General features: G+C 44.7%; 2 protein-coding genes across 2 annotated transcripts; one reads left to right on the forward strand and one right to left on the reverse strand.

Moving 5' to 3' along the window:
• The first annotated feature begins 376 nt into the window (after nt 1-376).
• On the forward strand, nt 377-5,938 carry parapinopsina (parapinopsin a). The gene is made up of 5 exons (XM_064956464.1): nt 377-809; nt 1,096-1,186; nt 1,307-1,544; nt 1,699-1,941; nt 5,727-5,938. The coding sequence occupies exons 1-5, from the start codon at nt 467-469 to the stop codon at nt 5,850-5,852; spliced, it is 1,041 nt and encodes a 346-aa protein (XP_064812536.1). The 5' UTR covers nt 377-466; the 3' UTR covers nt 5,853-5,938.
• A 260-nt stretch (nt 5,939-6,198) lies between these two features.
• On the reverse strand, nt 6,199-13,275 carry LOC135527857 (complement C1q tumor necrosis factor-related protein 3-like). Its single transcript, XM_064956465.1, has 3 exons — nt 12,919-13,275; nt 6,905-7,051; nt 6,199-6,614 (listed from the first exon to the last, which is right to left on the reverse strand). Exons 1-3 carry the CDS (start codon nt 13,130-13,132, stop codon nt 6,310-6,312), a joined length of 666 nt encoding a protein of 221 aa, XP_064812537.1. The 5' UTR covers nt 13,133-13,275; the 3' UTR covers nt 6,199-6,309.
• Nucleotides 13,276-13,930: the final 655 nt, after the last annotated feature.

Here is a 13,930-nt window from a genome sequence, read left to right on the forward strand (position 1 = left end):
ATAGATCAGCTACGGGACTGCTTTATCTATTATAGATCTGCTATTGGACTGCTTTATAAATTATAGATCAGCTATTGGACTGCTGTATATATTATAGATCAGCTACTGGACTGCTTTATATATTATAGATCTGCTACTAGACTGCTTTACCTATTATAGATCAGATACTGGACTGCTGTATCTATTATAGATCTGCTATTGGACTGCTTTACCTATTATAGATCAGATACTGGACTGCTGTATCTATTATAGATCTGCTATTGGACTGCTTTTGCGCTTTTATAGATTAGGAATACCATCGGACTAAAAGCCGACTCTACGCCCTTCCAGTGTGTTTCTTAGATATTATAACACAGGTGTCTGGCCAGGTGGGTAGTGCAGGGGGGTAGTGCAGGTGGGTCGTGCAGGTGGGTCGTGCAGGTGGGTAGTGCTCACCACTCGACTCCACTGCCCCAAAAAGAACAGAATGGACCACCGACAGCTTCTCCCCAATCTCCATGGAAACATCTCCTCCTCCCCGGGCTCGGTCAGTGAAGCGCTGCTCTCCAGGACGGGCTTCACCTTCCTGGCGGTGATCATTGGTGTGTTCTCGGTGTCCGGAGTCTGTATGAACGTCCTGGTCATCGTGGTGACGATGAGACACCGGAAGCTGCACCAGCCTCTGAACTACGCCCTAGTCAACCTGGCAGTGGCTGACCTGGGCTGTGCTCTGTTCGGGGGACTGCCCACTATGGTCACCAACGCTATGGGCTACTTCAGCATGGGGCGGCTAGGCTGCGTGCTGGAGGGTTTTGCTGTGGCTTTCTTTGGTGAGTTACCATCGAGGACCACTTTGGAAACAAGTGTTTTAATAAATACGTTTAAATCCTATCCTCTGGGAATACATTGTGCATCTAGTTGTATATGTTTTCACCCAAAAAAATTCAATTAAATTCAATACAACAGTTTAGGGGTAGTAAATGGATGTGTCTGACTATGCAGAGAGAGTTAGATTTGTCAAATCTACTAGGCCTATTGATGTCAGTTGATTGGATGTGTTTGCTGGGTTATTGCATGTACATGTAGTGTTTTGATGTTTGATGTTGTCCTTCCCAGGTATTGCAGGTCTGTGTTCAGTGGCCGTGATAGCTGTGGACCGTTATGTGGTGGTGTGTCGACCAATGGGGGCGGTCATGTTCCAGACCAGGTCAAGTATTCCATTTAACTCTGGTAACTGTGCATATACAGAGGGAAAGATAGCAGTTGCGTAGAAGTAAGGATACATGTGTGATGAAGTTAACTGTAATGTATTCGTACTGTAACATAGGCACGCAGTCGGAGGGGTGGTCCTGTCCTGGGTGTGGTCGTTTTTATGGAACACCCCGCCTCTGTTTGGCTGGGGCAGCTTTGAACTGGAGGGGGTTAGGACCTCCTGCTCCCCAAACTGGTACAGCAGGGAACCAGGAAACATGTCTTACATCATCCTTTACTTCCTGCTCTGCTTTGCCATTCCTTTCTCCATCATCATGGTCTCCTACGCTCACATCCTCTTCACACTGCACCAGGTGGGCATGGGATGTGTGTGTGTGTGTGTGTGTGTGTGTGTGTGTGTGTGTGTGTGTGTGTGTGTGTGTGTGTGTGTGTGTGTGTGTGTGTGTGTGTGTGTGTGTGTGTGTGTGTGTGTGTGTGTGTGTGTACTCATGTGTGTGTTTGTCCCAGGTGTCCAAGCTGAAGGTGTTGGAGGGCAACAGCACCACCCGCGTGGAGATACAGGTTGTGCGTATGGTGGTAGTCATGGTGATGGCCTTCCTGCTCAGCTGGTTGCCCTACGCGGCCTTCGCCCTCTCTGTGATCCTTGACCCCAGCCTCCACATCAACCCTCTCATTGCCACGGTGCCCATGTACCTGGCCAAGAGCAGCACTGTCTACAACCCCATCATATACGTGTTCATGAACAGACAGGTGAGGGACAACACACACAGTACACAAGGAAAGAGGAGACCTAGTCAGTTGCACAACTGAATGGATTCAACTGAAAAATGTCTTTCGTATTTAAACCAACCCCTCTGAATCAGGGAGGCTGCCTATGGACATCCACGTCAGCGCCCAGGGAGCAGTTGTTGTTTCATTGGCTTGTTCAAGGGCAAAAAAAAATGTTGCCCACCTTACTGGCTCTGGGATTTGAACCAGCAACCTCTTGGTTACAGGCCCAACACTCTTAACCGCTAGGCTGAGAGTTGTATAACAAGCACAGACACACATACAGTTGAAGTCGGAAGTTTACATACACTTAGATTGGAGTCATTAAAACTCATTTTTCAACCACTCCACAAATTTCTTGTTAACAAACTATAGTTTTAGCAAGTCGGTTAGGACAACTTCTTTGTGCATGACACAAGTAATTTATCCAGCAATTGTTTACAGACAAAATATTTCACTTATAATTCACTGTATCATAATTCCAGTGGGTCAGAAGTTTACATACACTAAGTTGACTGTGCCTTTAAATAGCTTGGAAAAATCCAGAAAATTGTGTCATGGCTTTAGAAGCTTCTAATAGGCTAAATGACATCATCTGAGTCAATTGAAGGTGTACCTGTGGATGTATTTCAATGTCTACCTTCAAACTCAGTGCCACTTTGCTTGACATCATGGGAAAATCAAAAGAAATCAGCCAAGACCCCGTAAAAATAATTGTAGACCTCCCCAAGTCTGGTTCATCCTTTGGAGCAATTTCAAAATGCCTGAAGGTACCACGTTCATCTATACAAACAATAGTACGCAAGTATAAACACCATGTGCACATGCAGCCATTATACCGCTCAGGAAGGAGATGCGTTCTGTCTCCTAGAGATGAAAGTACTGTGGTGCGAAAAGTGCAAATCAATCCCAGAACAACAGCAAAAGACCTTGTGAAGATGCTGGAGGAAACAGGTACAAAAGTATCTATATCCACAGTTAAATGAGTCCTATATCGACATAACCTGAAAGGCCGCTCAGCAAGGAGGAAGCCACTGCTTCCAAAACCTCCATAAAAAAATGCCAGACTACGGTTTGCAACTGCACATGAGGACAAAGATCGTACCTTTTGGAGAAATGTCCTCCGGTCTGATTAAACAAAAATAGAACTGTTTGGCCACAATTACCATCGTTATGTTTGGAGGAAAAAGGGGGAGGCTTGCAAGTCGAAGAATACCATCCCAACCGTGAGACACCGGGGAGGCAGCATCATGTTGCGGGGGTGCATTGCTGAAGGAGGGACTGGTGCACTTCACAAAGTGATGTGGATATATTGAACATCTCAAGAAATCAGTCAGGAAGTTAAAGCTTGGTTGCAAATGGGTCTGCCAAATGGACAATGACCCCAAGCATACTTCCAAAGTTGTGGCAAAATGGCTTAAGGACAACAAAGGCAAGGTATTTGAGTGGCCATCACAAAGCCCTGACCTCAATCCCATAGAACATGTGTGGAAAGAACTGGAAAAGCATGTGCGAGCGAGGAGGCCTACAAACCTGACTCAGTTACACCAGCTCCGTCAGGAGAAATGGGTCAAAATGCACCCAACTTATTGTGGGAAGCTTGTGGAAGGAGACCTGAAATGTTTGACCCAAGTTAAACAATTCAAAGACAATGCTACCAAATACTGAGTGTATGTAAACTTCTGACCCACTGGGAATGTGATGAAAGAAATAAAAGCTGAAATAAATCATTCTCTGTACTATTATTCTGACATTTCACATTCTTAAAATAAAGCTGTGATCCTAACTGACCTAAGACAGGGAATTTTTACTACGATTAAACGTCGGGAATTGTGAAAAACTGAATTTAAATGTATTTGGCTAAGGTGTATGACCTTAGAGATCCTTTTAATGATCTATTTGGTTAGGTTAGGGTGTGACTCGGGTGGGCAATCTATGTTTTCTATTTCTTTGTTGGCCGGGTATGGTTTTGGGGGCTGGCCAAAAAAATGGGGGGTAGCACACGGGGTGGTTGGTGGAGCCAGGGTTTAAACCAGAGCCAACTCCCCATACTCACTGTGGGGAGCGTGTGACCGGGCAGGCACCATGTTTTACGGTGATACGCACTGTGTCTCCAGTGCGCATCCACAGCCCAGTGCGTCCTGTGCCAGCTCCCCGTACATGCTGTGCGAAGGTGGCCTTTTGTCCAGGACGCGTTGTGCCAGCTCTACGCTCCAGACCTCCAGTGCTCCTCCACAGTCCAGTATATCTTGTGCCAGCTCCATGCACCCGGCCTCCAGTGCGTGTCTCCAGCCTGGTACGTGCTGTGCCTGCTCCACGCATGAAGCCTCCAGTGATGATCCTTGGCCCAAAGCCTCCAGTGATGATCCATGGCCCCGAGCCTCCTGTGATGATCCATGGCCCCGAGCCTCCTGTGATGATCCATGGCCCAGAGCCTCCAGTGATGATCCATGGCCCCGAGCCTCCTGTGATGATCCATGGCCCCGAGCCTCCTGTGATGATCCATGGCCCGAGCCTCCTGTGATGATCCATGGCCCGGAGCCTCCAGCGACGGTCTGCAGTCCAGATCCTCCAGCGACGCTTCCCAGTCCAGATCCTCCAGCGACGCTTCCCAGTCCAGATCCTCCAGCGACGCTTCCCAGTCCAGATCCTCCAGCGACGCTTCCCAGTCCAGAGCCTCCAGCGACGGTCTGCAGTTCAGATCCTCCAGCGACGCTTCCCAGTCCAGATCCTCCAGCGACGGTGCCCTGACCTCAGAGATCCTTTTAATGATCTATTTGGTTAGGTCAGGGTGTGACTAGGGTGGGCAATCTATGTTTTCTATTTCTTTGTTGGCCGGGTATGGTTCCCAATCAGAGGCAGCTGTCTATCGTTGTCTCTGATTGGGGATTATTCTTAGGCAGCCTTTTTTCACCTGTAGTTTGTGGGATCTTGTTTTGGTACTGTGCTGTTTAACCCTACTAGACGTTACGTTTCATATTTGTTGTTTTTTCGGTGTTCATTTACTAAATTAAAATGTACGCCTACCACGCTGCACCTTGGTCTGATCTTTCCATCAACGAGCATAACACTAACTGACCTAAGACAGAGAATTTTTACTAGGATTAAATGTCAAATCTGAAAAACTTAGTGTAAATGTATTTGGCTAAGGTGTATGTAAACTTCCGACTTCAACTGTACATACAAACACACAACACTGTGGTCTTCATATTCATGAGCATAGGTATAATTGTGTACTCTATAAAAAATCTGAGATACATTCTAGAATCATAATTTGAAAGATGGAATAGGTGTACTTTATTTTACTATTTTTTTTTTGACTACTTTTACTTCACTACTTTCCTGAAGAACAAAAGGTACTTTTTACTCCCTTCATTTTCCATGACACCCAAAAGTACTCATTACATTTTGAATGCTTAGCAGGACAGGAAAATGGTCCAATTAATGTATTTATTAAGAAAACATCCCTGGTCATCCTTACTGCCTCTTATCTGGTGGATTTACTAAACACACATGCTCCATTAGTAAAAAATAATTATAAAAACAAGTGGCGCCTGGTTTGCTTAATATAAGGATTTTAAAATTATTTATACTTTACTTTTGATACTTCAGTATATTCAAAACCAAATATTTTTTTACTGTGTGACTTTCACTTTTACTTGAGTCATTTTCTATTAAGGTATTTTTTACTTTTACTCAAGTATGACAATATGGTACTTTTTCCATCACTGTGTCCATGAGTGTGTTGTGTATCTGTCTCTCTCCAGTTCCGGGACTGTGCTGTTCCTTTCTTGCTGTGTGGTCTGAACCCCTGGGCCTCAGAACCAGTGGGCTCTGAAGCTGATACCGCCCTGTCCTCCGTCAGCAAGAACCCACGAGTCTCACCCCAATGACAGCAACTTTCTATTTTTTTGTACAATGTAAAGTTGCTGTTATAAAATATAGTTTGATGTGCGACTTTGGTTGTAACTGTTTCAAGAATACTAATAAAAGTATAGTCCATGATATATGAACAGAGACATCTCCAAGTGTATTGGCAATCATTAGTGTCACAAGGGCTTTAGGTGGATCCGGGTTCCTAATCTTAATCTGATTTACTACAAATATATTTAAATCACATGCTGCCATATCCCGGTTTAATCTAATCTAAATTAAATTCATCTAAATTGATAACATGATCAAAGGGAGCAATACAAAAGTAATTGCTGCAAACCATGAATTCACGAAAGAAACGATTGCTGTTTTTAACATTGCTTTTATTGCCTCACACACATGTAAATGGCAGCAAACGAGATTATAATGTGTGGAAGTTAAGTGGAGAACCCTCCCAACCTACACCCCCTCAGTCTCTCAGACGTTTTCTCCTTCAACCTGGAAGAGAAGGAAGCCACTGAAGGTGCTGAGGTTTTTGAAAGCATTACTGGTCACCTGGAAACCAGACGGTAGGACCAGGTAAACGATGTCTCCTTTGGCCAGCTGCAGGGTGGCCCCGTTGGATGCAAAGTCTTCATTGTCCCCCTTGTCCTGAAACTCATAGACCAGAGCTACCTGCTCTTGGTTCTTGTAAAGGGCCACACCGATGTTGACCTCATTTTTCCAGGTATAGGAGGTGAAAGTGAAGTAGTAGACTCCATGTACTGGTGCTGTGAATGCTCCTGTATGTGTCGACAAGGAAATTCATGAGAATTTCTGATTTATTAAACTATTTATAACGGCAAGTTATCCTACTCTAAAGGTCCTGCTTTATTCGTAGTGTATCTTTATGAATCCTTTATAGAGCATGAAATACAGTTATACATGATTTGTTACCCATTGATATGTAGTTCTTATAAAGCCAATATGTTATCTGGGAATGTTTCAGCCAGACAAAGCAAGAATTATATGGGAAAATTTGGATGCAGTGGGAGTTGTCTATGTAAATCATAATAATATTTCAATGGCTGACCTGTCTGGGAGTTGAACGCGTTGCCAACGTTGGTGATGACTTGAGTGTGGACCAGGTTGGTGTCTGCCTGGAAGGGCCCGGTGTTGCCGTAGCCCTGATTGTCCTGGGTAGGAGGTCGCAGGGCAGCTGAGAAGGCCACACCTACAGCTGAGTATAACAAAACAAATAAATGAGTTGATTTCAGTAGATTTGACATTTACATTTTTTTGCGCCCATCACCCACAGACATGTTTAACGAGCAGTGGCTAAAGAGTAACACTTTATTTGGATAGTCCATGCTTTACAGAACTATCAGTAGCATTTCAACAAACTATCTGCTAACCCTAACCCTAGCTCTAACCTTAACCTTAACCCCTACCCTAACCCTAACTTTTACCCTTATTCTAAACCTAACCCTAACCTTTACCCTAATTCTAAACCTAACCCTAACCCTAACCTTTACCCTTAGTCTAAACCTAACCCTAACCCTAACCTTTACCCTTAGTCTAAACCTAACCCTAACCCTAGCTCTAACCTTAACCTTTACCCTTATTCTAAACCTGTCACGCCCTGGTCGAAATATATTATGTTTATTCCTCATTTATTCGGTCAGGCCAGGGTGTGACATGGGTTATTGTGGTGTGTTTTTGTCTTGGGGTTTTGTGGGATGTCTAGCGTTAGTCTATGGCTGCCTGAGGCGGTTCTCAATCAGAGTCAGGTGATTATCGTTGTCTCTGATTGGGAACCATATTTAGGCAGCCATATTCTTTGTGTGTTTCGTGGGTGATTGTCCTTAGTGTCCTTGTTCCTGTATCTGTGTGAGTTTACACTAGTATAGGCTGTTTCGGTTTTCGTTACGTTCTTTGTTTTGTAGTGTTTATATTTAGATTCGTGTTACGTTTTGTTCATTAAACATGGATCGCAATCTACACGCTGCATTTTGGTCCGACTCTCTTTCACCGCATGAAAACCGTTACAGAATCACCTACCACAAACGGACCAAGCAGCGTGTCAACAAGCAGGAGCCACAGGAGAAACAGCAAAGGCAGCAGCAGGAGCAGCGTAAAAAGGACTTTTGGACTTGGGAGGAAATCCTCGATGGGAGAGGACCCTGGGCTAAACCAGGGGAGTGTAGCCGCCCCATGAAGCAACAAAAGGAGGTATCGACATGGGAGGACGAATTGTTTGGAGAAGGACCCTGGAATCAGCCTGGAGAATATCGCTGCCCCAAAGAAGAACTGGAGGCGGCGAGAGCTGAGAGGCTTTGGTATGAGGAGAAGCAACAGCAACAGCAGGAGCAACAATATCGGGACTACACTACTTGGGAGGAAATAGACAGGTGGGCGGTCGACCCAGGGAGAGTGCCGGAGCCCGCCTGGGATTCACTGGAGCAGTGCGAAGAAGGTTATAGGAGAATGGAGTTGGCGAAGCAAGCATGGCGGCGCGGAAGGAAGCCCGAGAGTCAGCCCCAAAAATTTCTTGGAGGGGGCTCACAGGGAGTATGGCTATGCCAGGTAGGATACCTGCGCAAACTTCCTGTGCTTACCGGGGGGCTAAAGAGACTGGGCAGGCACCGTGTTATGCTGTGGAGCGCACGGTGTCTCCAGTGCGGGAGCATAGCCCGGTGCGGTATATACCAGCTCCTCGTATTGGCCGGGCTAGAGTGGGCATCGAGCCAGGTAAAGTTGGGCAGGCTCGGTGCTCAAGAGCTCCAGTGCATCTGCACGGTCCGGTCTACCCAGTACCACCTCCACACCCCAGCCCTCCGGTGGCAGCTCCCCGCACCAGGCTTCCTGTGCGTGTCCTCGGCCCAGTACCACCAGTGCCAGCACCACGCATCAGGCCTACAGTGCGTCCCGCCTGTTCAGTGCTATCGGAGCCTTTCTCCTCTCCAGCGCTGACGGAGTCTCCTGCCTGTTTAGCGCAGCCAGAGCCTTCCTCCTCTCCTGCGCTGCCGGAGCCTCCCGCCTGTTCAGCGCTATCGGAGCCTTTCTCCTCTCCAGCGCTGCTGGAGTCTCCCGCCTGTTTAGCGCAGCCAGAGCCTTCCTCCTCTCCTGTGCTGCTGGAGTCTCCCGCCTGTTTAGCGCAGCCAGAGCCTTCCTCCTCTACAGCGCTACTGGAGTCTCCCGCCTGTTTAGCGCAGCCGGAGCTGTCAGTCTGCAAGGAGCTGTCAGTCTGCAAGGAGCTGTCAGTCTATATGGAGCAGCCAGAGCTGTCCGTCTACATGGAGCAGCCAGAGCTGTCCGTCTTCATGGAGCAGCCAGAGCTGTCAGTTTTCATGGAACAGCCAGAGCTGTCAGTCTGCATGGAGCAGCCGGAGCTGCCAGTCTGCATGGAGCTGCCATTCTACAAGGAGCTGTCAGTCTGCATGGAGCAGCCAGAGCTGTCAGTCTGCAAGAAGCCGCCAGAGCTGTCAGTCTAAATGGAGCAGCCAGAGCTGTCAGTCTGCATGGAGCAGCCGGAGATGCCAGTCTGCATGGAGCTGCCATTCTACAAGGAGCTGTCAGTCTGCATGGAGCAGCCAGAGTCTTCCAGATCTGCCAGTCAGCCAGACTCTTCCAGGTCAGCCAGACTCTTCCAGATCTGCCAGTCAGCCAGACTCTTCCAGATCTGCCAGTCAGCCAGTCAGCCAGATCTGCCAGTCAGCCAGATCTACCAGTCAGCCAGATTCTTCCAGATCCGCCAGTCAACCAGACTCTGCCGGATCCAACTACCTGGCTGAGCTTCCTCTCAGTCCCGAACTTCCCCTCAGTGCTGAGCTGCCCCTCAGTGCTGAGCTGCCCCTCAGTCCAGTGGGGTTCTGGGTGAGGACTACTACTACCATGGTCGGCGGCGAAGGTGGACTATCCTAGGACGCGATGAGGGGGGACTAAGACATTTATAGAGTGGGTTCCACATCCCGCGCCGGAGCCGCCACCATGGACAGACGCCCACCCGGACCCTTCCTATTGTTTTGATGTGCGTCCGGGAGTCCGCACCTTAGGGGGGGGGGGTGTTCTTTTTTTTATTTTACCTTTATTTTACTAGGCAAGTCAGTTAAGAACAAATTCTTATTTTCAATGACGGCCTAGGAACAGTGGGTTAACTGCCTGTTCAGGGGCAGAACGGCAGATTTGTACCTTGTCAGCTCGGGGATTTGAACTTGCAACCTTTCGATTACTAGTCCAACGCTCTAACCACTAGGCTGCCCTGCCGCCCTGGTCGAAATATATTATGTTTATTCCTCATTTATTTGGTCAGGCCAGGGTGTGACATGGGTTATTGTGGTGTGTTTTTGTCTTGGGGCTTTGTGGGATGTCTAGCGTTAGTCTATGGCTGCCTGAGGCGGTTCTCAATCAGAGTCAGGTGATTATCATTGTCTCTGATTGGGAACCATATTTAGGCAGCCATATTCTTTGTGTGTTTTGTGGGTGATTGTCCTTAGTGTCCTTGTTCCTGTATCTGTGTTAGTTTACACTAGTATAGGCTGTTTCGGTTTTCGTTATGTTCTTCGTTTTGTAGTGTTTATATTTAGATTCGTGTTACGTTTTGTTCATTAAACATGGATCGCAATCTACACGCTGCATTTTGGTCCGACTCTCTTTCACTGCATGAAAACCGTTACAAAACCTAACCCTAACCTTTACCCTAATTCTAAACCTAACCGTAACCTTTACCCTTATTCTAAACCTAACCCTAACCTTTACCCTTATTCTAAACCTAACCCTAACCTTTACCCATATTCTAAACCTAACCCTAACCCTAACCTTTACTCTTATTCTAAACCTAAACCTAACCCTAACCTTTACTCTTATTCTAAACCTAAACCTAACCCTAACCTTTACTCTTATTCTAAACCTAAACCTAACCCTAACCTTATCCAGAGCAAGCAGTTGCACATCAACAGATTTGTTGATCTTATCTGTAGAGCATCTACAGATGAAACATCCAGATTAGCCATAAAGTGTTAGTGGCTAAAGTTAGTTGATGTTTTTAGTGGCGGTAAAAAGAAAACCAAACCTATGTATTTAAGGTTTATCTTGGCCCATAGACAGACAACTTTCAATTTGAGTAACCGGTAACTTGTTATGGCTGCAATCCCGCTAACGGTATCGATAAGACACCTGCCAGTGAAAGTAGAGGGCGCCAAATTCAAACCACAAAAATCTCATAATTACAATTCCTAAAACATACATGTGTTTTATATCATTTTAAAGGTAATCTTGTTGTTAATCCCACCAAAGTGTCCGATTTCAAATATGCTTTTCAACAAAAGCACTACAAACGATTATGTTAGGTCTCCACCAAACCACAATAAGCACAGCCATTTTCCAGCGAAATATAGCATTCACAAAAAGCAGAAATAGAGATCAAATTAATCACTAACCTTGAATTATCTTCATCAGATGACACTCATAGGACTTCATGTTACACAATACATGCATGTTTTGTTTGATAAAGTTAATATTTATATAAAAAAATGGAGTTTACATTGACGTATTAGATTCACTAGTTCCAAAAACATCAAGTGATTTTGCATAGCCACATCGTTTCAACAGAAATACTCATCATAAATGTTTATGATAATACAAGTTCTACACATGGAATTATAGATATACCTCTCCTTAAAGCAACCGCTGTGTCAGATTTTTTTTAAAGCTTACGGAAAAAGCAACCCATGCAATAATCTGAGACGGAGCTCAGAATTGTAGCCAAATTAGCCACCATGTTGGAGTCAACAGAAACCAGAAAATACATGATAAATGTTTCCTTGCCCTTGATGAACTTTATCAGAATACAGTCCTAGGAATCCCATGTCCACAATAAATGCTTGATTTGTTCGAAAATGTCCGTTATTTATGTCCAATTAGCTACTTTGGCTAATTAGTCACAAAGTCACAAAGTCACAAAGCGCGTCCACTATAACGTGACGAAATGTCCAAAAGTTCCATAACTTTAACGCGTCTGGGGAATGAGAGGAGGACCAAGGTGCAGCGTGGTGTTCATATTTTAAATATTTTAATAAACACTGAAAACAACATAATAAACAACCAACGAACAGTCCTGTAAGGTACAACACTAAACAGAAAATAACCACCCACAAAACACAATGGAAAACAGGCTACCTAAATATGGTTCTCAATCAGGGACAACGATTGACAGCTGCCTCTGATTGAGAACCATAACAGGCCAAACACAGAAATAGAAAATCATAGACAAACTAACATAGACAACCCACCCAACTCACGCCCTGACCATACTAAAACAAAAGACAAAACAAAGGAACTAAGGTCAGAACGTGACAGTAACAGTCAGTAGAAACATGTCAAACAATGTACTGAATCAATCTTTAGAATGTTGTTTTCATATATCTTGAATAACGTTCCAACCGGATAATTAGAATGACTTCAGATGACCGGTGGAATGCAGGTCCTTCCCCTGTGAACACGCCTGGTGAAGCATGGTCAACTCATGGCAGTGGTGACTATTTCCTGTCTCATTCGACCCCCCTTCACATTAGAGTCATCAGACAAAGTTCTATTGACTGTTGACATCTAGTGGAAGGCGTAGGAAGTGAAAACTCATCCATATCTCGCTGTGATTTCAATGAGAGCTTGGTTGAAAATCTGCCACCCCAAGAAAAAATCCAAACAGGAAGTGGAATTTCTCAGATTTTTGCCTGCAATATGAGTTCTGTTATACTCACAGACATAATTCAAACAGTTTAGAAATTTCAGAGTGTTTTCTATCCAATACTAATAATAATATGCATATATTAGCAACTGAGACTGAGCAGCTGGCCGTTTACAATGGGCACCTTTTCATCCAAGCTACTCAATTCTGCCCCTGCAGCCATAAAAATTTTAACATTCATTTTTAAAATACTTAACATCCCCTTTAAATTCAAATCAACTTATTCAGTCATATCAGATAATTAAATTATTGGCCATTGTTTTGTCATTGTTCATTTTCTGTGCATGTACATAATTTATATCTGGTGCATCTAGTTACTATTATATTAAGAAAAATATATATAAAAATCCAAAGAGACTTACAGTTGCGTGACTTTCTCAAGTCCTCAACCTCCCTCCTTAGGTTCCCCACCTCGGCAGACAGGCTAGAGAAAAGGGTAATGAAAGGGTCACGGCTGCAATCAGAGATGGATTGCTTGTTGGTGGAATCATCTGCCTGTCCATAAGACAGACAAATGATCACAATCAGCTGGAGAGGAAGTATCGTCTTCTTCGTCTTCTTCATCATTGTCTTCATCTGGACCTGCAAGAGTCTGTGGAGTTAGGTAGTTCCAAGGACTTGTTTATATAGCCTAGTGGTAAGAGTGTTGCACTAGTAACTGTAAAGGTTGCAAGTTCATATCCCTGAACTGACAAGGTACAAATCTGTTGTTCTGCCCATGAACAGGCAATTAACCCACTGTTCCTAGGCTGTCATTGAAAATAAGAATTTGTTCTTAACTGACTTGCCTATTTAAATAGGTTAAATAAATGTGACCAAAGTAAAGGACTTATTGGGAATTTAATGTTCGAGTGTGGAAAAGAGAAATAAAAGTTTGTCAGTCATTTTAACTGGGACTGTTCCTGCCTTCTGTACAAACACATTTGTTGGGCCTGGGCCAAATAACACATAAGTATCTGCAAGAGCAGACTTCAACCTCATTTCCCAAAATCCTATCAACTGTTCAAATACAGGAAAACTTCTGTCAATTATTGCTTCATTTTTCTCTTCTATTGATTTGTAAATATAGTATCATGCAGTCAATGATATTCAGTCTTTTCGTCAGTCCGCCACATTGCATTGGACTGAGAATCTAGCTTCAAGTCTGAAGGTGACACAACGGCCTCTAGTTCTCAGGTATCAAGACCGTGGCCACATCCCAATTATCTCTCCTTCCTCCCAAAGCGTGCACTAGTTCACTTCCCTTCACCGACTTAACAGAAAATGACTGTTATAAGAAACATTGAAACACAACTCTATCCCGTACCTACACCAATCCACAGCGTTTACATTTTGTTGGAAGTAGTGGACATACAGATCACACACTCAGAACAA

The sequence above is a fragment of the Oncorhynchus masou genome, chromosome 33 (assembly GCF_036934945.1).
Source record: "Oncorhynchus masou masou isolate Uvic2021 chromosome 33, UVic_Omas_1.1, whole genome shotgun sequence".
Classification (NCBI taxonomy): Eukaryota; Metazoa; Chordata; class Actinopteri; order Salmoniformes; family Salmonidae; genus Oncorhynchus; species Oncorhynchus masou.

Excerpts from the sequence above, each read along its gene's own strand:
- parapinopsina (XM_064956464.1), top strand. The coding sequence starts at position 467 with ATGGACCACCGACAGCTTCTCCCCAATCTCCATGGAAACATCTCCTCC. Across the intron at positions 1,187-1,306 it reads GCGGTCATGTTCCAGACCAG|GCACGCAGTCGGAGGGGTGG; the intron begins GTCAAGTATTCC and ends ACTGTAACATAG. Across the intron at positions 1,545-1,698 it reads TCCTCTTCACACTGCACCAG|GTGTCCAAGCTGAAGGTGTT; the intron begins GTGGGCATGGGA and ends TGTTTGTCCCAG.
- LOC135527857 (XM_064956465.1), bottom strand. The coding sequence starts at position 13,132 with ATGAAGACAATGATGAAGAAGACGAAGAAGACGATACTTCCTCTCCAG. Across the intron at positions 7,052-12,918 it reads CTTGAGAAAGTCACGCAACT|CTGTAGGTGTGGCCTTCTCA; the intron begins GTAAGTCTCTTT and ends TGTTATACTCAG. Across the intron at positions 6,615-6,904 it reads CGCGTTCAACTCCCAGACAG|GAGCATTCACAGCACCAGTA; the intron begins GTCAGCCATTGA and ends CGACACATACAG.